Source organism: Cynocephalus volans, chromosome 1 (assembly GCF_027409185.1).
Source record: "Cynocephalus volans isolate mCynVol1 chromosome 1, mCynVol1.pri, whole genome shotgun sequence".
Lineage (NCBI taxonomy): Eukaryota > Metazoa > Chordata > Mammalia > Dermoptera > Cynocephalidae > Cynocephalus > Cynocephalus volans.
In genome coordinates, this window is record NC_084460.1 from 83218417 (window position 1) to 83240701 (window position 22285).

The 22285-nt window shown below is 40.3% G+C and overlaps 2 protein-coding genes across 3 annotated transcripts in view; one reads left to right on the forward strand and one right to left on the reverse strand.

Annotated features, from left to right (window-relative positions):
* VEPH1 (ventricular zone expressed PH domain containing 1) overlaps positions 1-22285 on the reverse strand; it is a 214706-nt gene that overhangs the window by 153422 nt on the left and 38999 nt on the right. The window lies entirely within an intron of this gene.
* PTX3 (pentraxin 3) lies at positions 1506-7808 on the forward strand. The gene is made up of 3 exons (XM_063104480.1): positions 1506-1774; positions 2227-2628; positions 6745-7808. The coding sequence occupies exons 1-3, from the start codon at positions 1645-1647 to the stop codon at positions 7356-7358; spliced, it is 1146 nt and encodes a 381-aa protein (XP_062960550.1). The 5' UTR covers positions 1506-1644; the 3' UTR covers positions 7359-7808.

The following is a 22285-nucleotide window of genomic DNA, read 5'->3' on the forward strand; positions in this document are numbered from 1 at the left end:
CCCACTTCTTAAGCTTGCTTTAAAATTTCAATTACCTTTTTTTTCTTTTAATTCTAGAAATTATATTTGGTACTTAAAAAAATCCAACTAGTCTTTTTCTTTCTGACAATGTCTTATTCTTTTCTCATATTTTCAATTTCTTCTTTTAGATCTTAATTTTAAACTCACTTATTTTCTAGTTTTTAGCTGATATTTTAAATAAATTTCTTGAGGGAGGGCTGTCTAATCCTTTTCTATTCCTGCTGATTCTCATTTATGGTTGACTGTTTCCTCATATGTTTAAATATCTTTGATTGCAAACTAATTTTTTACTGTGGCAGCTAGTATGCATAGGAATTCCAAATGTGTGAGTGCAGTCCCCAAATCCCAAGCTGTTAGGGACCTTGTCGAGTTCAGTCAAAGAGAGGCATACTTGCTTCCTATTTTCTCATGCTGGGGCAGAGGGTGGGGTTATACCTACTGAAATCCAATATGGAACCCTCTGAGAGCACTGGCTTTAGTGAGGGTCTCACTTCTAACTCCCTACCCTCAGCTTAAGCTTTGCTACCCATGGTCATCAACACTCAGTGGTTATAAAAGCGATAGCCCCTATCCCCTTTCTTCCCCACTCCAGAGGGGCCCTAGCATCAGCTCATGGGCTTACTGTTCTGTTTTTGATTTCCTCTCTCTCTTTGGCCCCTGGATATTTCTCTTACTTTATTGAGAGCACAACCACATATTTTAAGTTATTATTATTATTATTATTATTGTTATGTATACACATTTCTATGTGTTTTGCACAGGAGGGTTTTCAGCTGATATAGACCTCAATATATTGTTGGAAGCAGGAATCCCAATTTACTTTTAAAACATGATCCTGGCCTCCAAGCCTTGTAGAAGAATATAATGTCCACATAATATTAGGTTATGAAAAGAAACATACCTAAAATCAGTTTATTCCTTTTCCCCAGTTCTCTCCTATTTTAGGTTTATCCAGTTGTACTGTGTTGTTGGTTATTTATAGTGTGTTTACAGAGGTGTAGTTGAAACTCCAGAAGGACTACATACAAGATAACTCGTAATGAATTTGACTTCTAGAGTCACAGAAATTCCTAATGCATTGGTTTATCTTGGAAACAGAGAGTCATTTTTACAATTTAGACTGTAGAACAGTGTACAAAAAAGAAGTGAAAAAAGTTTTCTATGCATAAAAGGTTATGAAATAACAAAAGCTCACACAAAAGGATGATTTGCTTTCACACCCTCGTGCCCGCTGAACTGTTTCTCCCCCTCCCCCACCTCTCACCCCCAGAGCTACCAATTCAAGTTACAACAGCTAATCCTCTGGGGACAGTGGAAGCCCAGTTTCTTTCCTCTTTCCCCTCTGACACTCCTCCGACTAATGTGACTGCAGTGTAAACCTTTGCGGTTTAATATTGTGCAACGTCCACGACTCCCTCGCTCTCCCACCCAGCCCCCTCCTCCCAAACTCAGGGGAACTCCCGTTACCGCAGTGCCACCAGCATTGCTCGTTCATCTCCATTCAGGCTTCCCCGGCATTTATTAAGGGCTCTCGGCTCCTGCCTCTCATTCTCGCAGGAGAGGGAGCCTCTTGCCTCGTCCCCCTCTCGCCGGCTGTGCAAAGAACTTTGTCTCTCTCCAGCCATGCACCTCCCTGCGATTCTGTGTTGCGCTCTCTGGTCTGCGGTGTTGGCCGAGAACTCGGATGATTATGAGCTCATGTATGTGAATTTGGACAACGAAATAGACCATGGATTCCATCCCACAGAGGACCGTAAGTTCACTTTAACTGTTTCTATGCTAACCCTAACAACATATCCACCTCTTTCGAACTAAATAATATACGTACACTTTTTAAGCAATGAAGCGAGCTAAAAGTTATTGTTTGTTAAGCAAATGTGAGAAGGATCTGAAGAGAAAGGAAGATTTCAGAAAGTTATTTCTGTAACGTATATTATGGGTTGAACCACGTGAAATCGCCGATATGTGACTGTTCCGAGCCACGCAAACGGCAATTTCATAGAGTACAACTTTATACCTGAATGAACGGTTTCTGTGTCATTTTCGAGATGTTTACACGGAATTTTTCGCAGATGTCCTTAAAGGGAATTGGGATGCGGGGGACCGGGGCTGTAACTTGGCACCACCGAGGGAGGTCAGCTTTAACAAAGCACCCCCAAGGCAGGCCTGGGCGGGATGGTAACACGTGTGTGTCCCGCACTCTAGCCACGCCGTGCGACTGCAGTCGGGAGCACTCCGAATGGGACAAGCTCTTCATCATGCTGGAGAACTCGCAGATGAGGCAGGGCATGCTGCTGCAGGCCACGGACGACGTGCTGCGGGGCGAGCTGCAGAGGCTGCGGGCGGAGCTGGGCCGGCTGGCGGGCAGCCTGGCGAGGCCGTGCGCGCCGACGGTCCCCGCGGAGGCCGGGCTGGCCCCGGCGCTGGAAGAGCTGCTGCGGGCGAGCCGCGACGCGGGCCTCCGGCTGGCGCGCCTGGAGGGCGCCTGGACGCCGCGGCCGGAGGCGGCGGGGCGCGGCCTGGGCGCGGTGCTGGAGGAGCTGCGGCAGACGCGGGCCGACCTGCGCGCCCTGCGGGGCTGGGCGGCCGGGCGCTGGCTGCCGGCAGGTAAGGGCCTCCCCGGCCGCGGCTTTGTTCCCGGAGCGTGCGTCGCGGGAAGCCTGGTCGGGTCACCTTCCAGGGGACGCTGTAATGGGAAAGCACACACACGCACACGTCCCTATTTCCGCATGCATGGTCACCGAGTTCAGGCACACCCCGCCAGGCGGGAAAATTGACTTTAGAACGTATTCCTCAGCCCTAGGAACCCACAAGAAGGCTGTGGACGTAAGAGTCACGGTCTCGAAGTGGACGCCAGGGGTCCCCGACACCCGATCCGACCAGGCGTTGCAGGAGTTCCACCGGCCGGTGACAGCAGTGACCTCTCTCGCTGCCCGGCTTCCCTCCGTTAGGGCTTTGCACGTCTTCTAATTTTATCCTGCCGCTCTCTTTAGGGGAGCTCTGGTTTCCCGCGCTATTTCAGGGCCCAGCCTAATTTTTAGAGACGTTTCCCAACCCCTGGGCTGGCCCCTCCTCCTCTCCTATTCCGATCAAGAGACTTGGGGCAGAATCTGATCTCCTGAAGGATCAGAGAAATTCCCCAGGGCCCCCCACCCCGCTGGGCCCGTGGAGTTAGCGCGTCAGTGGCGGTGGTCGGATGGTGCGCGGTTTGGCGGTCAGCGTGGAACGGTCAGGTGTAGTAGCCAATCCGCGTAAGCGACAGCAGTCCCACCCCGGGGATTTGGAGAATCAGAGCCACACAGGAGAGAGTCTGCTCAAACCAGATGCAGCTTGTCAAAGTCCCATGTGACACTCCATGAATCTCCAGACAGACGTGGGTTCTTTTAAAGTTGTTTAAAAGAAAGAAATAGAAGATTTGGGGCCAAGTAATACCGGCTTATAAGTCAAAATTTCTAAAAATGGTGATATGATAATCATTTATTAATTACATTAGATCAGTGTCCTAGGTAAGAAAATATAATTTACATATTTCCTGAGGATAACAGAAACAGAAATCAAACAATGCCATCCTTCCCCATGTTCCCTATAAAACAACCCTTACTGGATGGGGTAGGGGAAAGAATCATAAGCATGTGTGAGTCTGTTTCATTTAAAATCACAGAAACCATACCAGAATATCAGTCTTTCCTCACTCTTTGAAGGCTGCTTATCAGCACAGAGTACCTTTCCTTAAATATTCAGTAGGGCTTCAGAGGAGAAAAAGCATAAAATCAAATATACAGTCGGTCCTCAATGTAAATGATAGGAAATAAATTATAATTCTGTGGCTATTCTAATGGTTGAAATTTCTTGTGTTTTGCAAACCATGTAAAGTTATTGTGCATATGACGTACCTGAAAAACTGAAGAATTACCCTAATTTTCATCTTCACTTCTGCATATTAGTTAGAACAGAAGAGGGATGTGTGTCTGAATTCTAAAATGTTAATTCTTATTACATCCAATGATATTTTTACCCACATGCTTTGATTTCTCTTCTCTTGGTCGCCTGCCAGCTTGGTTCCTAAGGGGTTCCTAATCATTCTGTTGTCGGCCTCCTGAGAACCTGGTTTTAATTTTGTTTGACCTTTGATAATATAATCAGAAAAACCTATTAGTTAAAAGCCATTTCATGAGAGAGTTTCTGACATTTTAAAGAGGTATCAAGAGCCTCTATCACTGGTCTCCAAAAGAAGCCACAAAAAACTGCCAACGTGTAGTTCCAGTGCAGCCTAGAAGGAAGCTGGTCTCCCGGACACAATCAAGGAATGCTTTGGAATGCAATTCTGACTGCCTGGGCTTATTTAAACAGGAAATCAGTTAATTAGATTGTAGTAGACACCCTCTTGAACACTACTTTACTGAAACTTTACAGAGACCAGAATATCTCAAATACTCATGGATATGGTAATACTTTGTTTCATGATCTTTATTTTATTTAATTAATGTAGCTAAAAAAAAATGCACCTAGTAATTTCACTTGAGAAAAGAATCAATATTTTATTCAAAATTAATTTCAAAAAATGTCAAAAGTGCAAATTAGCGAAAAAAGTTAATACTAAAGAGTGAAAAGACCAGTTTGTACTTACTTTAGTATTGTAGTTACTTCTATGTGATTTTCTGAATCTCGATTTTTCTTTTTTTACTATTGCTAAAGGATAGAGTCCACATCTGTTTAATATTTTCAGGACAGGGCCTAGCTGGGAGCCACTTGCAGAAGTTCCACACTTTGCTGGGATGTTTCATTCCTGCAAGTTCTGTCTATCCACCAGTTAGTTCTTAAAAGCTCTGGGAGTTTGCTTTTCAAAAGCAATCTTATGTCAAATCTTCTTCAGGTTGTTATAAAGTGAATACCTATCCCTAATTTAGTTTTTTCTTTAGAAATTTCTTTCTTTGGTGTGTGTGCGTGTATGTCTATAAAGCAGAGCTCTTCTGTTGAATGTTTTAGCACCATGATTTCCCAGAGACACCTGGAAGGTCTTTGTTTCAGCATCCTCAGCTCCCCAACTGACCATGTGGCTTTGAGATAGACAGAGGTGGGAGCTCAGTGAATTTGAAATGTCCCCTCCTCCTAAGTGCTCTTTAGCAGAAACATGTTCACCAACCAGGCTCCTTAAAAGAGTTCATTCCCCTTAAAGATTTTCTATTACTGCTTAAATAGTATTTGTAAGCATGTAGACAAAGTAAGATTTTTAAAATGTATATCGTGAGTTTTAATCGTGATTGTTTAATAAAAGTTTTATAAATTCCTATTAATACAAGAAGGGAAGATTTTTTACAAGGTTTTGCAATAGCTTTTTTGACTTCAGTATTACAGGGAATAGACTTTTAAAGAAAATGCCTTTCAATTTTAAACTGCACTATTAATTCAAAGACAAAGATTATTCTTCACACGAGTCATCTTATCACATAAATATCCACCTGGTAGTTGCTTTTATACGCTATGTTTAAAGATATGTGTACATTAATCTTTTTAACTTAAAAACAGCAGTACACATGAACTTTTAATGTATAGACTGGAAGATTACCACTGTAGTAGTGACTATTTTTAAAGCATAAACCACAAAATAAGAGTTTTTAAGCATATCCTTGGTCTACCCAGTTCATCTTGAGTGCTATATACCTGTTGCTTACAGTCTTGCAGGATATTAGAAGCAGAATAGAAAGGCCTGTAATAGATAACACTGGAGCCTGGAGAGATGGGGCTCATCTAAAGCTACACAGCTCCTTAATAGTAAAACAAACTGAATTCTAGCCCTCCTAGCCAAATCCTGGGGTTCTATTATTAAGAGGCAATGTAGCGTGCTGGTGAAGGGTGTGGCTGCTGTAACCAGACTGCCAAGTTCAAACCCCAATCTTGCTACTTATCAGCTGTGTAAGCACAGGCAAGTTACTTTGCCTAAGTTTTCTCATCTGTAAAATGAGAGTAAAAAAGACCATCGCTTAGTGTTGGTATGAGGATTAAAATGACACATAAAGTGATTAGAATAGTATCTGGCACCCAGTAAGTACCCAGTAAGCGTTAGTCATCTTTATTATACATTGTTGCCTTTCAAAGGTAGTTTTATAAAAACCCTTCAAAGTTTACAAATATTTGAGAACAAGTGATGTATTAAAATTTATTCCACAATAGCATCACTATTCTAGAATTTTGTTTAAAAATGCATGTTGATAATGGCTAAATGAGTGAGCTAGATCTATTGAATTTCACAGGGTTATTATTCTAGGGGCTTGGTGGAGACAAAAAGGGGGAAATAGGTTTAGGTCTAAATTCTTGGAAATTATAGAATCATTGTCTGAAGCTAATTCAGTGATTCAACTTTTTTTTTTTTTTTTTTTTTTTTTTTTTTTTAAAGCAGTAACAAAGAAAATAAGCTAGTTGGGAGGGGAGGTAGAATTCAACATGGTTTTTATTATTTTGTGGGCTGGACTAGTTGGCTCTTCTATTTGCATGTTTTCTTCTCCATTTAGATGCTTCATCGAATAAGACAGGTGGCTTTCCTTATTCTTATTTTCTTTGCTCTACAAAGATTACACTTACGGCCCCTTAAGTCATAATGTGATACTGTGTATAGTTTTCAATTCGAGTCATTAAAATGTTTATGTTAAAATAACTAAATGCCAGAATACTTCTGAATGAATTTGTATTTTCTCTCACATTCTTCTCACTTTCTTGATACTCTAGGTTGTGAGACAGCGATTTTATTCCCAATGCGTTCCAAGAAGATTTTTGGAAGTGTGCATCCAGTGAGACCAATGAAGCTTGAGTCTTTCAGTGCCTGCCTTTGGGTCAAAGCCACAGATGTGTTAAACAAAACCATCCTCTTCTCCTATGGCACAAAGAGGAATCCATATGAGATCCAGCTGTATCTCAGCTACCAGTCCATAGTGTTTGTGGTGGGTGGAGAAGAAAACACACTGGCTGCTGATACTGTGGTTTCTCTAGGAAGGTGGACCCACCTGTGCGGCACCTGGAATTCAGAGAAGGGGCGCGTGTCCTTGTGGGTAAATGGTGAACTGGTGGCCACTGCTGTTGAGAGGGCCATGGGTCATGTTGTTCCTGACGGAGGAATCCTGCAGATTGGCCAAGAAAAGAATGGCTGCTGTGTGGGAGGAGGCTTTGATGAAACATTAGCCTTTTCTGGAAGACTGACAGGCTTCAATCTCTGGAATCGTGTTCTCAGCCATGAAGAGATAAGAGAGACTGGAGGGGTGGAGTCTTGTCACATCCGGGGGAATGTCGTCGGGTGGGGGGTCACAGAGATTCAACCACATGGAGGAGCTCAGTATGTTTCGTAAGTGTTGTGAAACTCTACTTGAAGCCAAAGAAAGAAACTCACATTTTAAATATATGCCACTTTGGAAGGTCTAAAAACCCCAATGCATCATAAGCCTTGAGACTAATGAAGGAGAGAGTTGAGATCGATCTTTATTTATCTTGGCAAAATACTGAATAAACAGTTGAAGGGAAGACATTGGAGAAAGCTTTGGGGGATATTGTTACTAGACTTTGTGCCATGGTGCTTTCTGATTAATGCTGTGCCTCTGTCAGATAAACTCTCAAATAATTAAAAAGGACTGTATTGTTGAATAGTAGGACAATTGTTTTACTTTTCTTTGGTTAATTTTGTTTTGGCCAGAGATGAATTTTACATTGGAAGAATAACAAAATAAGATGTGTTGTTCATTGTTCTTTGTTATTGGTATGTACCTTATTACAAAAAATTATGATAAAAACATATTTATACTATAAGGTGACTTAACAAATATAAATGTAGTTTATATGTTATAATCGAATGTAACTTTTGAGAAGATAGTTGTATAAGTTATATTGTAAAATGGGTTTGTATTAATTTTATTAAGACTATTTTTGTAATGCTCTACTTTAAATAAAGTGTTTTATAAAACTAGTTCATGTCATCTAATTGTAAATCTAAGAGATGTTTTGGAGCAAATTCACACTTTTCTTTTTTCATCTAAAATAGGCAATTAGTTTTCAGGGTCTAATCTGTTATGTAAACGGCAGTAGTTAACATCGTAACTATTAGAAACAAACCATGAAAGCTGTTTTAAGTTTTGGCTTCCTATAAATTATAAGCAGGAAATACGATCTTGTCTAAGTCAATTCAGCTCTCTGGGTTTTCGTTTTCTCAGCTGAGAAATCAAGAAATTGAGGAAATAAGGATTTCTAGGTCTCTTCTAATTTGATGATTCCATGAGCTTAAACAACTTCCGTAATATGAAAGGAAGCAAACAAACAAGCATGAATCATCAGAGTTTCCTGCATACACATGATGCCTGCAAACAATGGCTTAGGACTGTTATTGGGGAGATCTAAGAATCTGGAGAAGAAACGCCTGTGAGAGCTTGGAAACATACCCCATGTTCTCACTCATGAAGGAGAGGAAAGTCCAGCCCCTTCACACTGCACATGGGGAGATGGGAGGTAACTCTTCCCACCACACTAGTGTTCTCCCATAGATTCTATGTGAGGGCTGGTAGAAGAGCACCACAAAATTGCTTCAGAAATACAGTAGAATCAGCCACAATGTATATCGACAAAATAAAATTAAAAAAAAAAACAAAAAACGAAATACAGTAGAATCACAGTGAGGATGTGTCCTCCTAAAGATAGGGCCTGAACAACCACAGATCATTTCCTGTTCATGAGGTTTGATGAACAGAACCAGGGGTAATTTTATAACTAACCATGGGGGTGTCCTTAGATCAGTTACATAACTTCTCTGGGTCTTCTCAGTAAATGGAGGGGGGTTGGACTCTTAGAGCCTTTCAGCAATAAAATTCCATGCATCTAATAATTTTTTTTTTTTAAGATGACTGGTAAGGGGATCTTAATCCTTGACTTGGTGTTGTCAGCACCACGCTCTCCCAAGTGAGCTAATTGGCCATCCCTATATAGGGATCCGAACACTTGGCCTTGGTATTATCAGCACCACACTCTCCCAAGTGAGCCATGGGCTGGCCCCTTGAATCTAATAATTTTTGAGGATGCTCATGGCATCAGCACAGTTTCATCCCACTCTCAAGACCCACAAAACCAGCCTGATGAGTCTCTAAGAAAATTACTTGCAGCTTTGAGCTGACAGGTCAGTTTCTGACTCTTGGAAATTACATAATTCAAGGTTGCAGGCACACTGGCCACCGGCAAAGTCCCTGTCCAGCCATTGTCTACATGACTTGAAGTCTCAAGTGGAAAAAGAAATACTGGACCCAAACTTAGGTAGAAAGTGAGGCATGCTTTCGATTCCAGCATGAACTATATTTAAGACACCTCAGATGATGCAAGCCAAGACAAATGCAAACTCACATGCTGACAGAAATAAATATAAGGGAACTTTATATTTTTTAAATAATTACATATTGAGGACAAAAAATAAACAAATAGAAGGAAAAAAAACTAATTCTTGGGTCATAAAGGTAGAAATTTCATCTGCTATGGCAATAAATCTGGATAAGTGTTCAGGAACTTCTAGTCATTCCCTAATATCCAGTTTCTCTCTTTGCCTAAGTAACAGAAATCTAGTTTTAGTGGCACATACAGCCACTCAGAGTAAAGTCTATATTTTTTTTTTAGCATTGCTTGCATCTAGGTGTGGCCACATAATTCAGTTCTGGCCGGTGCTGAAGTACTGTATGCTATTCTCTTTCCCTTCCTCCTTCTGTCTGATTGGAATGTGGTAATGATGGTTGGAATTTCAGCAACCATCTTAAACTGTGAGATTCCCTGCAACAATGTAGAAAAGCTTGGTTTTCTGATGATTGTGAAGCTGCCTAGCCAGCCCTGCTCTGCCTGCCCCTGGACTTCTTTTACATTCAAGAAAAAATACACTTCTATCTTTTTTTTTTTTTTTTTTTGACCGGTAAGGGTAAGGGGATCGCAACCCTCGGCACAGTGTTGTCTGCACCACGCTCAGCCAGTGAGCGCACCGGACATCCCTATATAGGATCCGAACCCACGCCACCAGCGCCGCACTCTCCTGAGTGAGCCATGGGGCTGGCCCCACTTCTATCTTCTTTGATCCATTATTGGTTGACCACCCAATCTAACCCTGATCTAGTAGAATTAAAAAAAAAATTTTTTAATTAAAAAGACCATGCACTTTATTCTCTTCAAAGCACTCATAGCCTGTAATCAGAAGATACATTTTACAAATTCTCAGGTTGGACTTTTTTTTTTACTAACCAACAGCATTTAGTGAGTTTTAGAATATATAGGTATCAGCAAAAGGAGGAAGTAAGAAATGTGTAAAACTGAGAGAAAATGTCTAAGAAGAAATAGCATGCTGGCTTAGTTTATCATATTGGAACACAGTTTCATTTGTCAGAATAGTTATTGAGGGCACCGCCATGTTATGGCATAGTAAAAAAATTGTGCAAAGTGACTTAGGTGAAAAATGTCTGTGTAACTAATATAAACTATATTAGATATATTAGATATTACTTGTGTGGGCTAGGGTGACCAATTGTCCTGGCTTGCCTGGGACTGTCCCAGCATTAGCACTGAAAGTCTCAGATCCCAGAAACCCTCACTCTACTACATATGTATGTGTGTCCAGTAGAACAACATTTTTGCAGAAATAATACATGAACAAAACACAATTAACATATTTTCTTTATCCATTACAATATAAATAGGCCTTTAAGTATTAATTCCTTTAAAATGTTTTCAGAACATTTGACTACTAAGTATATGTACATCATAGAATTTTGGAGCTTGGTATTTACAATTACTTAATTGACTTTAAAATGAATTAGATTTGCAAACAAACATTTCTTGTCAAATCTTATATTAGGACGCTCTTCTTTGAGACATTTACTAAAACCAAATGTTTCCAGAATTGCCTTTTTAGCTACTTAAGATATAGCACTCTTAAAGTTGAGAGTCTTGGTCAAAGTACTTGTGCATATTCATTTACACAGTCTTAGATTCAGTGAACGTGAAAGCTCTCATTACTGATCCTTGTGTTCAGTTTCATAAATCCAGAGTGTAGAAAACAGCTGCTGGGCTATGGGGTCACAAATCCAGTGTTCAGGTCCTGGCACCATCACCTACTAACTTAATAACTGTAAGACATCAGGCCTGTCAACTAATCTTCATGAGTTCCAAATTAGCCAAGAAATTAGGGATAACAAGACTTGCCTACATTGTTGAAGACTTATTAAGCAGAAAATGTACATTAAGAGCTTTCTAAACCATAAAATAGTACTTGAAATAAAATAATTATCATAAAAAATGTTTTCCAAGTTGTTCCCAGTGGATTAAAACATACATGCATAAGCAGGTAGCTTCCAGTCAGGACGGCAGAAAAGATGGTCACCAGTGTCACTCTCTCCCACAAATCAACCAATTTACCACTATTAAAAAGCAATGACAGCCAAGCTGGGGCTGCTAGAGCTCAGGGGAAGAGGAGAGACCTACAGAGTACATGAAGGCAGGAGAAGCCAGAATGAGAGAAAGAAAGGACGCTCTCACCATTTTAAATCCTGGCCACTTCCAGGCTGGCCCTGGCGAGCACCCAGAGCAAGAGCTGGCAAAAGCCACAGCTGTGCCCTTCGGGTGAAGTTGCTTGGAGGCAGCAGGAGAGAAGAGGGTCTTGGTGGCCCTCAGACCAGCAAGACCACTAACAGGGTTCCCAAGACCCACATAGGAGCAAGGTGCCACAGACAACTGAGAAAAGGAGCCACTCAGAGGCCAATGAGTCATCACAAGGAACTGGCCCACAGCCCGTCCCATGGGAACTATTTGGAGTGTAGGCAGTGGGGGAGATGGGTCCACCAGGGGACATTGGGGCACAGCAAGGAGAGCTGATCTGCCCCCCAATCAGCACAGGACCACTCAGAGGATACTGGTCAGGAATGTAGAACTGCATGGGATGCAGTTTGCTGAGAAGACTCAGGCCCAGACCAGAATTTCTACACAAGCCAGGTGCACTGGATTTCACCAGATCCAGAAGTATCTACAAAGTCAACCATTAAAACCTGAGCTGCACAAAAAGTCTTCCCCAGGGAATCAGCAGAATAGCAGCAAAGCAACAATTTAGCTTAACCACAAGGCTCAAGTGCTGGTCCTCACAGGAAAATCCCACATATTAGAAGTAAGCAAAGGACAACAAATTAGTTCCAGTGCAAAGTTTACGTGGGGGGAATAGTGAATAATCCAACACAGATCTGAAAGAAAAAAAAAATACCCACAGACCAGGGACGAAGTTTGATGTTAACTAGTAAAGGTCTCACTTCAACAAAGAACACCTATAACACCTGGAAGAACCAGAAGCCCTTTGGTCCACCAATCCAGGGATGGGGGAGGGCCAGGGGTCTCAGCCATGTCCCCCAACACCCACAATCAGCCCAGCAATGACCATTGAGCTGCCACAGGAAACATCCTGGGCTCCCAGGTGAAGGCAGTGGTGGGCAGAGGGCTTCAGCCACACACACCCCCAATGTCTGCAACCAGCCTAGTGACAACTACTGAACCTCTGCTGGAAGCCCCATGGTTTTCTGAGCCAGGGTGGTGGGGGGGGGCTGAGGATTTCAGCCGCACACCTCTGACATCTGCATTCAGCCCAGCAATGACCAAACCACCACTGGAAGCCCTCTGGTCTCCCCTGCAGGAATGAAGGGTATGCCATAGGCCTCAACGAGGCTCCCCCTCCTTCCTTCTTCTCCCACCCTATTTCCTTCCCCCTTCCTCTCTCCCCCTCTCACTCACTGCTCCACAACAAGATCCCGGAATGTAAAAACAGAGGGAGCCAGGAACCGACCCCTCCTCCTGCAACCAAGCATGCTGCTACTGCCACAGGGCCCGCCCAGGGTTCTGGGGTATGGAGACGGGGACCAACCCTCCTCTCACAGCCAGGCAGGTAGCATGCCAGGAGCACTGCTTCATGTGGATAGCCCACCACTGCCACTGTGATAGCCATGGCTGCCGCGAAAGCAGCTAGATGCCCCAGCCGCCGTGCAGATGGCCTGCCAGCCATTCAAGTGCATTGTCGCTTGGAGGGTCACCAATGGAGACCAACGAATGGAGGGGGATGTTTCTCTTCACCCACCATGTAAACTTTTAGAAGAAGCATCTACTCTATAATAATATTGGGGGACCTGATCACACCTCTCAGCACTGGACAGATCATCCAGGCAACAAATCAACAGAGTAACCGTTACTCTTTCAGTTGGAGAGAAGAAATCTAGGGTTATCAGAGGTGGGAGGGAGAGAGGGATGGGAGAGATTGGACAAGGGGCATAAAGAATAAGTACAACTTGTAATAATGTATATGCTAATAATATTGATTTGATCAACATATGTTAACGTTGAACCCCAAAATATGTATAATCAATTATGATTCAATAAAAAATAAATAAAATAATCTCCCCCCAAATTCATACATATGTAAGCAAATAAACAGAAATACAAACAAATAAATGAATATAAGGATTCTCTTACATTGTGGGTAAGTCATTTTCAGAGTTCAGCACATGGATGTCCACTTCTGTACAGGCCTTATTGTACTTCACAGCGACATCTGCTGGTGAAATCAAGAAGGTGCAAATTCTGACTTCCTTCAGAGCCAAGACTTGGTCAACAATTCAGAAGAGGCCCTTTTCTGTCCCAAGATATGTCTCTATTCATTGATTCGTATTTGGATTGCCTTTTACAACACTATATTTAGTATTTCCCTATATGTGTTAGTGTTCAGGTTGAATATTCTTAATAATATTGCTTAGTAGTTTATTTCCTAGAATATTTGATTAATAAATTTTTTTTCTAACAACTTGTAATACAGCAAACCTAAAACTTTTTCTTTAAGAATAATTGTATCATAAATTTTTAATGGCTAAGCATCTCCCTAGGGATTATGAAACAAAGAAATATGGTTCTGCCTCCAATGTTTCAATAGGGACCTGGTATATGGCAGATGCTCAATTAATGATGACAACAACACTGATGATGATGATGATGATGATAAGAATCACAGTAACTGTTGATAAACTATGGGCCTACCATTGTGCAAAGTATAGATGCTTCATCTATTTAAAGCTCACCCACCCTATGTGGTACATATTACTATTGTCATAATATATAGGGGATCAATTTTTTTAATCTCCATTATTCTGAGACAGCTCACCTATCAGTGGTCTGAATTTTGTCTCACATAGAGAAATAAATGAGATGAATTTATCATCATTAACTAGACAGTCTTTTCCAGGATATTCCAGTAAGTCAGAAAGGAATGTGGACTCTTGCTGAGGCAATATTAGATTTTCTTTCCAAGACTTTCTACTTAAGTTTCAAATCAGTTGAGGTAATTTGGTGACTCGTGCCAGAGGACGATGTAAAAGGCATATTAATGGAGAGGAATATTTCCTTATTATAATCACTGATTCAAAAAAGAGACATCACTGCTTTTGGATCTGAGAGCGATGGCGTGCACTGCAATCAAAATTTGAAAGGGCTCCCCTACAAGCCCTCAAATAATCTAAAGTTGGAGATACCCTCATTTTAAGAGTCTTTAATAATATTGTCAGCTTCTCTGGTTAAAGGTACATTAACTCATGCTACACTAAACATTGGTTGTGCTTTTATCTTCCAATAATGGACAGGTATTACAGCCCATCTTTGTATGGCAAAGAACGAGTTTGGAGAATTATGCAGGAGCACTGGAAAACAACTCTCTCCTCTGAAATGGTTCTGATGTTACAAAACATCAAATTACTGCTGATATGATTTAAGCAGAAAACAAATTCATGACCCGAGTGACATCCTTGCCTTATTTTTTAATTCAAGGGGGAGCATTCAATATTTCCCCATTAGGTATAGTGTTAGTTTAGGTTTCTAGGGTTTTTTTGGTAGATACCCTTTATCAGAACAAGAATGCCTCCTTCTATTGCTAGTTTGCTGGGAGATTTTTCTTTTTTAAGTCATGAACAGATTTTGAATTTTACTAATGAAAAGATTTGATGTTTTGATTTTTATATTTGGGTCTTTATTCGACCTAAAATTAATCTATGTATGTTATAATATGGACAATTCTCCCAGAACCATTTATTGACTAGTCTATCCATCTCCATTGCAAAGATTCCCCTGCCATACTGTCAAGCATCACTTAACGACGGGGATACATTCTGAGAGGTGTGTTGTTAGGTGATTTCATCATTGTGTGAACGTCACACAAACCTAGACGATATATCCTGCTACACACAGAGTAGGGTATATGGAATAGCCCATTGCTCCTGGCCACTGTCATATATACAGTCTATCATTGACCAAAATGTCTTTATGTGGTGCATGACTCTATTCAATTTCCATGTATGCATGGGTTTGTGTCTTGCCTTTCTATTCTACTTTGTGGGCTATTTGTCTGTTCTTACACCAGTGCTACACTGTCTTAATCACTATGATTTTACAATGTCTTGATATTTGGTAGGAAAATTACCTCCTCCTCTTCCCCCCCCAAAATTCCCATCTTGTTCACCTTCTGTGAAATTGTTTTGGCTATCTGTTCTTCTTTACCTTGTGAATTTTAAGATCAGTTTGTTATTTTTCATAGAAATCTCTGTTCATATTTTATCAAAATTTTACTAAATTTATTGAGAATTAACATCTTTGATACATCAAGTTCTGCCATCCATGAACATGGTACATTGCTGCATTTGCTTCTTCTTTATTCAGTTGTTTTCAATAAAGTTTTACAATTTTATTCTCAAAAGTAACATGCATGACTTCCAAGCTCTTTGCAAAAAAAAAAAAAAAAATCACATACTTATTTTCCTCTAAGTATTGTACAAATATTTTGATCTGCAATTGGTTGAATCTGTGGTGCAGAAACTGTGGATATGGAGGGCAAGTTATATTTGGATTTTCTGCTACAGATAATCATCTTTTCTAGAAATAGCATTTGTTTTGGGACTTCCTTTCTGATTCTTATAACTTTCATTCATTTTTATGGTCTAGGCTAGAGATTCTAGTGCCAAAACAGAAGTAGATATTATAGTAGCATCCTTGTCTCATTCCCTTAAATGAATGCTTCTACTGTTTCAGCAATAAACATATATGTGTATGTGTGTGTGTGTTTTACATATATATATATATATATATATATGTATATCTATATGGCCTGAATAAATAAATATATATATTCCTTAACCTGATTAAGAGGTTATATATAATATAATCAGGTTAAGGAAATTCTCAAAAATTTCTAGTTTGCAATTTTTTTCATGAATGGATACCAAATTTTATGATCTTTTACTGATCACATGATTTTTTTCCTTTTAGTCTTTTACTGTGATAAATTACATTTTAAATATTAAACCATCCTTGCATTCCTAGGATGAATTCAACTTCATCATTAGCATTTTATAAAAGGAAGATAACAATAGTTTCCACCTCACAAAATATTGGGGAATAATTATATAAATGAAAAGACCAGACCTGGTGTACAGTTAGTACTCATCAAATATTACCTATTATTTTCTTTAAGCATTGCTAGAGTCATTTTGCTAAACTTTTATTTATAATTTGTGCTTTTATGTTCATAATTAAGATGGTCCTGTATTTTCCTTTCTCATACTGCTTTGGTGTTGATATCACAGGTATACTAGCCTTGTATAATTAATTGGAGAATGCACTTCTTTTTCAATTATCTGAAAAAGTTTAGATAAAATCGTAAATATCTATACCTTGAAAATTTGTTGTAATTTGCCTACAAAACTGTAATAAGACAGTTTTTTTTTATTTAAAAAATTTTGGGTAGGTTGATTTTAAAATCCTGTTATTTGATATAGATATATTCAGGTTTTCTATCCCCTTACCTCTCAAATATGAATCAAGACAACACTCCGCTCATGCCTTTTATCTTTCTTCCAAAAAGAAAGACCTTTTACAATTTCCTTCTCACTGGCAGAATTCAGAGAATACAAAACAGGCAAATGGCGTCTAAACAATTTGAATAAAATGAATGTGTATTTACATTTAATGTGAAAGTAAACATTACTTCTATATAAACATTAATAATGAGAGGTAGCAAAAATTGGCTTGGAACTACTGAAATATTTGCCTTCAGGGACTAAGTCTCTCATAATTAACTTATAAGCATAAAGGAGGCATCTGGTTTAGAATCAGGGATGGACATACATATAGTACAATTGTAAAAATATATGATCAATGAAATAATACCAACAAAGTCAGCTAAGGGGCAGACACCACTGATACAACAGAAGGCTGGCTTGGTCCCATCTGGTCAACTTTTTTATCATTGTTTTAAAATGAAAACCAGAGTGACTCTGCTCATAAAATTTACAGATGACAAAGACCTTGGAAGAGCTGCAGGTATATTGAGATGGAAGAAACATTATTCAATAAGATCTTGGCATGCTGCAGCAATGGGCTGAATCTCCTAAGAAAAAGGGTAACGTTAAAAGTAAGCACAGTTGACCCTTGAATAACACAGGGATTTAGGGTACCAACACTGCTAGCAGTCAAAAATTTGCATGTAACTTTTGACTCCCCTAAAACTTTACTACTAATAGCCTACTATTGACTGGAAGCCTTATCAATAATATAAACAGTCAATTAACAAATATTTTGTATTTTATATTATTATATACTGTATTCTTATAACAAAGTAAACTAGAGAAAAGAAAATGCTCTTAAGAGGAAGAGAAAATACATTTACAGTACTCTACTGTATTTATTGATACTCTAAGGTTTTTTATTGAAAAAAATCCACATATAGGTGGACCCATGCAGTTCAAACCCACATTGTTCAAGGGTTAACTGCACTTACATAAGGCTCAAAAACCCAACTCCAGGGCCAACCCTGTGGCTCACTCAGGAGTGTGTGGCACTGGGAGTGCAGTGGTGCTCCCGCCGCAGGTTCGGATCCTATATAGGGATGGCCGGTGAGATCACTGGCTGAGCACGGTGCGGATGATACCAAGCCAAGGGTTCTGATCCCCTTACCGGTCACAAAAAACCAAAAACAAAAAAACAAAAAAATAAAACCCAACTCCACACATAGAGTATGGCAGAAATTGCTGAATATACTACAAAACAACTTGTATTAAAAAACAAATTTGCAAAATATACATCTGACAAAGGATTAATATCCAGAATATATAAGGAACTCAAACAACTTTACAAGAAGAAAACAAGCAACCCAATTAAAAAATGGGCAAAAGAGCTAAGTAGGCATTTCTCTAAGGAAGATATACAAATGGCCAACAGACATATGAAAAAATGCTCAACATCACTCAGCATCCGGGAAATGCAAATCAAAACCACACTGAGATACCATCTAACCCCAGTTAGGATGGATAAAATCCAAAAGACTCTGAACGATAAATGCTGGTGAGGTTGCGGAGAAAAAGGAACTCTCATACATTGTTGGTGGGACTGCAAAATGTTGCAGCCTCTATGGAAAATGGTATGGAGGTTCCTCAAATAATTGCAGATAGATCTACCATACGACCCAGCTATCCCACTGTTGGGAATATACCCAGAGGAATGGAAATCATCAAGTCAAAGGTATACCTGTTCCCCAATGTTTATTACAGCACTCTTTACAATAGCCAAGAGTTGGAACCAGCCCAAATGCCCATCATCAGATGAGTGGATACGGAAAATGTGGTATATCTACACAATGGAATACTACTCAGCTATAAAAACGAATGAAATACTGCCATTTGCAACAACATGGATGGACCTTGAGAGAATTATATTAAGTGAAACAAGTCAGGCACAGAAAGAGAAATACCACATGTTCTCACTTATTGGTCGGAGCTAAAAATTAATATATAAATTCACAAACACACACACACACACACACACACACATACACACAAAAAAAACGGGGGGTGGGAAGAAGATATAACAACCACAATTCCTTGAAGTTGATATGACAAGCAAACAGAAAGGACATTGTTGGGGGGGAGGGGGGGGAGGGAGAAGGGAGGGAGGTATTGGTGATGGGGAGCAATAATCAGCCACAATGTATATCGACAAAATAAAATTTTAATAAATAAATAAATAAATAAATATAATAATAAATAAATAACAAAAACAAATTTGGAGATTTAGTGGACAATAAACTCAACAGAAGTCAAAGGTGTGATTGTGTGGCTGACAAGAAAGTGAATTTGATTTTAGGTTACATTACGGTAGACATGGCATTGCAATGGGGATAAATCCATTTTAGTCCTTGCAGGCAAGACCAAACCTGGCATATTACGGTCAGCCATTGCCTGCAGGCTGTGTGATGCCAACCAGCAAACCAGAGCTTATTCAAGGGAGGCAAAAGAAGGAGGGGACAGGGTACATCCAGCAAATGGATGCAGATCAAGTCATCTGAATACCCTGAGAGGGAATCTGTGGATGTTATGCCTGGGGAAGGAAAGAGGGGTGTGCAAAGGGATGGAGTGGTAAGATGTGAGAGTAGTGGCTTAGTTCCTGAAAGCTTGTCACGTGAAAGAGAAGCTAGGGTTTACGGCCCAAGGAGAGGGTCTTAGCCAAAAATGGGAGCCCCCCAGCGAAAGAACTTTTAATTCAACGAAAGGAAGAAATATCTAACACTCAGATTTGTCCAGAAGTTGTCACAGAAAATAGTGAGTTCGCTGGCACTAAAGGGATTCAAATATAGGGAGGCAATCATGATTATCATTATCACCATCTTAGCTACTGTTTATTGGAAGCTAAATATGTTCTGCCATTATTCATGAAATGTCTTACTATCTGTATTTACATATGAGGAAACAGAGGCTCAGAAAGATAAAAAGACGACTATTTGGTGGCGCTGAGATTCAATCATAAAAGTAGGCTTTAGAGTGAAATGGCCAGGGTTTGAATCTTGCTTTTTAACTTCTCTAAGCTTCAGCTTGCTCATCTACAAAATGTTACGGTGGGCGTGTGTGTTTTCTCGGTACCCAGTCTTCATTCACACCACTGTGGGCACCAGCCCTGGGTCTCTCCTGGGGATCTACTCCTCCTCTACTCCCCTTCCATGTGGTTTTGCCACAGCTGACCACCTGCAGGTTCTCCTGCTCCAAGGTGGCTCCTGATCTTCTGGCAATAATGATGGATTGGCTCAGAAATTGTCGTGTGGTCAGTGGCAGGTCCAATAGAGAGAATGAGACTGTGGATTATCTTTTGCTTACTTGGTATTCACAATGACGTGAGCTGGAAGCTGCAGAGGCCCACGCCGTGGAGAATGAAAGTCAAACCCATCCACAAGCAGCAGAGCTGAGTAATGACCACCACTGACCCGAGCCACGTGGGAAGTCTGAGAGCTCACGGACGTTCCAGTCATGCGCGCCACTGACGAGTCTCTGTTGCCTCTGCTCCCCTCTTCCTCCTGCTCTTTCTTTTCTTCTTCCTCTTCATCATCAAGCCATTTATGCCTGGGGTGTCTGCTACTTAAAATACTACTAACTTGTAAAATGGGATAATAATCTGACATCCGTTATATATTCTTGCGGGTATTAAATGAGATAATGGGTATAAATGGCTTAATATCATATCTGGCATAAAGAATGCATGCAATCAATTTTAGCCATGGTAGTTACTAATGTTATTATTATTACTGTCATCATCGAATGGATGAGCATTCAATGCTTTTTGCAGAAGTAGAAATATGGGAGAATAAAGATTAGAATACTGCAAATCAAGAAGGAAAGTGTAAAGGGGAGAAAAATTATAGGTAATGAAAAAAGAAATCCCAACGATTACCTCTATGGCTGTTTGGCAGGGGATGTAAGGCAAAGATTTGCAGAGTAGAACAGCTACTACTCAGACAGCAAATCCCTTCTGTTTTGTCAATCATGTGTGATGGGCTCGTGTGAGTGATATTGGAGTTTTACAGTCACATCAGTCCTAAAAACGTAAACCCTGAAATATGTTACTTCAACTTTGTATAAGTCAAATAACCATTCATTTTATGGTGATTTCCATAGCGTCAAATCAAATAAACCAAATTATTTGCTTATTTCAAATGCTTATAGTACAATTAGAAAGTATATTTTGTGTTTCAAAAGATTTCTTTGTCATTGAAAAAGCATTAAAAAAAAAAAACCAAATAGATGAGCTAAGTTCTTGGCAGCTGTAAAGAGATAATCCAGTTTTTTTTCCCCCATAAATCTGTTACTTGCAAGTCTGACCGTTATGTTTTAAAATGTGTGATATGTATAAGTGCTTGTAATTCCTATAAAATCTGTCCCAAGAACATAGACAAGGTGGTGAAAAAAGCATAATTGCATTTCTGGACTTTTAGCAAACTTAATATCACGTAAAAAGTGTAATTAGCAATTTAATTTTGTGGTCAAAGGAAATTAGAAATGAAAACATTGACTAGTATTATTAATGACAAGTCTTTAGAGGGGAGCACAGGTTGAGTGACAAACTTCTACTGTCATGCTGGAGTTCAGACACTGGGGCATCTGGCTGACCATTGGGGTGGCTGGTCAGAAGTCTGAGGATGGTGCTAAGACCCCTCCTTAGGAATGTGTGGTACAATGAGCTTCACTTAGAACAAAACCTTAGTTCTTGGCAGGTAATAGGCGTTTTTAAAACTGGAAAACTAATACGTTGGTAACCCTGACCCCTGGGTGGAGAGTTGAGTACAGGAAAAGGAAAGTTTTAGATAAAACAGACCCATCTATTTTACTACATATGTGATAACATAGTTTGGGAGCCAAGAAACCTGCTCTGGGGCCTCTCTACCAACATATAACACCAAGAAGAAAGACTGGCATTCTCTTCCATCCTGCCACAGGCTGCCACATGGAATTGGTGGGCAGAGGACTGGTGGCTCTCAAAGTTTCAGGTGGATCAGCACAAAGGTACAGAGGCTGCAGGCCTGGCAGGGCAGCATGGAGTCCCCTGAGTGGAGTCCATTCCTGGGACCTCCCAGCAGCAGCCTTGAGTCTGCTGGGCTCAGGGTGTGGAGGAGGACAGCACCGTAGCATGCGGTGCAAGAAGCCTGAGCAGAATAGCAGCATAGGCTTGCAAACTGGTCTGCGTGCCTCGGGAAGGCAACACACATAGGACATGGGAACCCTAAGAAGTACTTGGACAGGGAGCACTTTACAGGAGGTTAATGCTCAACCTGAGCACGTGGGGGACTGTGTCAGTAAAATGTAGGCTGATGTAGTCATGGACCACGTGCATTTTTATTAATGAGGACATGGGACATTTGGATGCATATCAAATAATACCA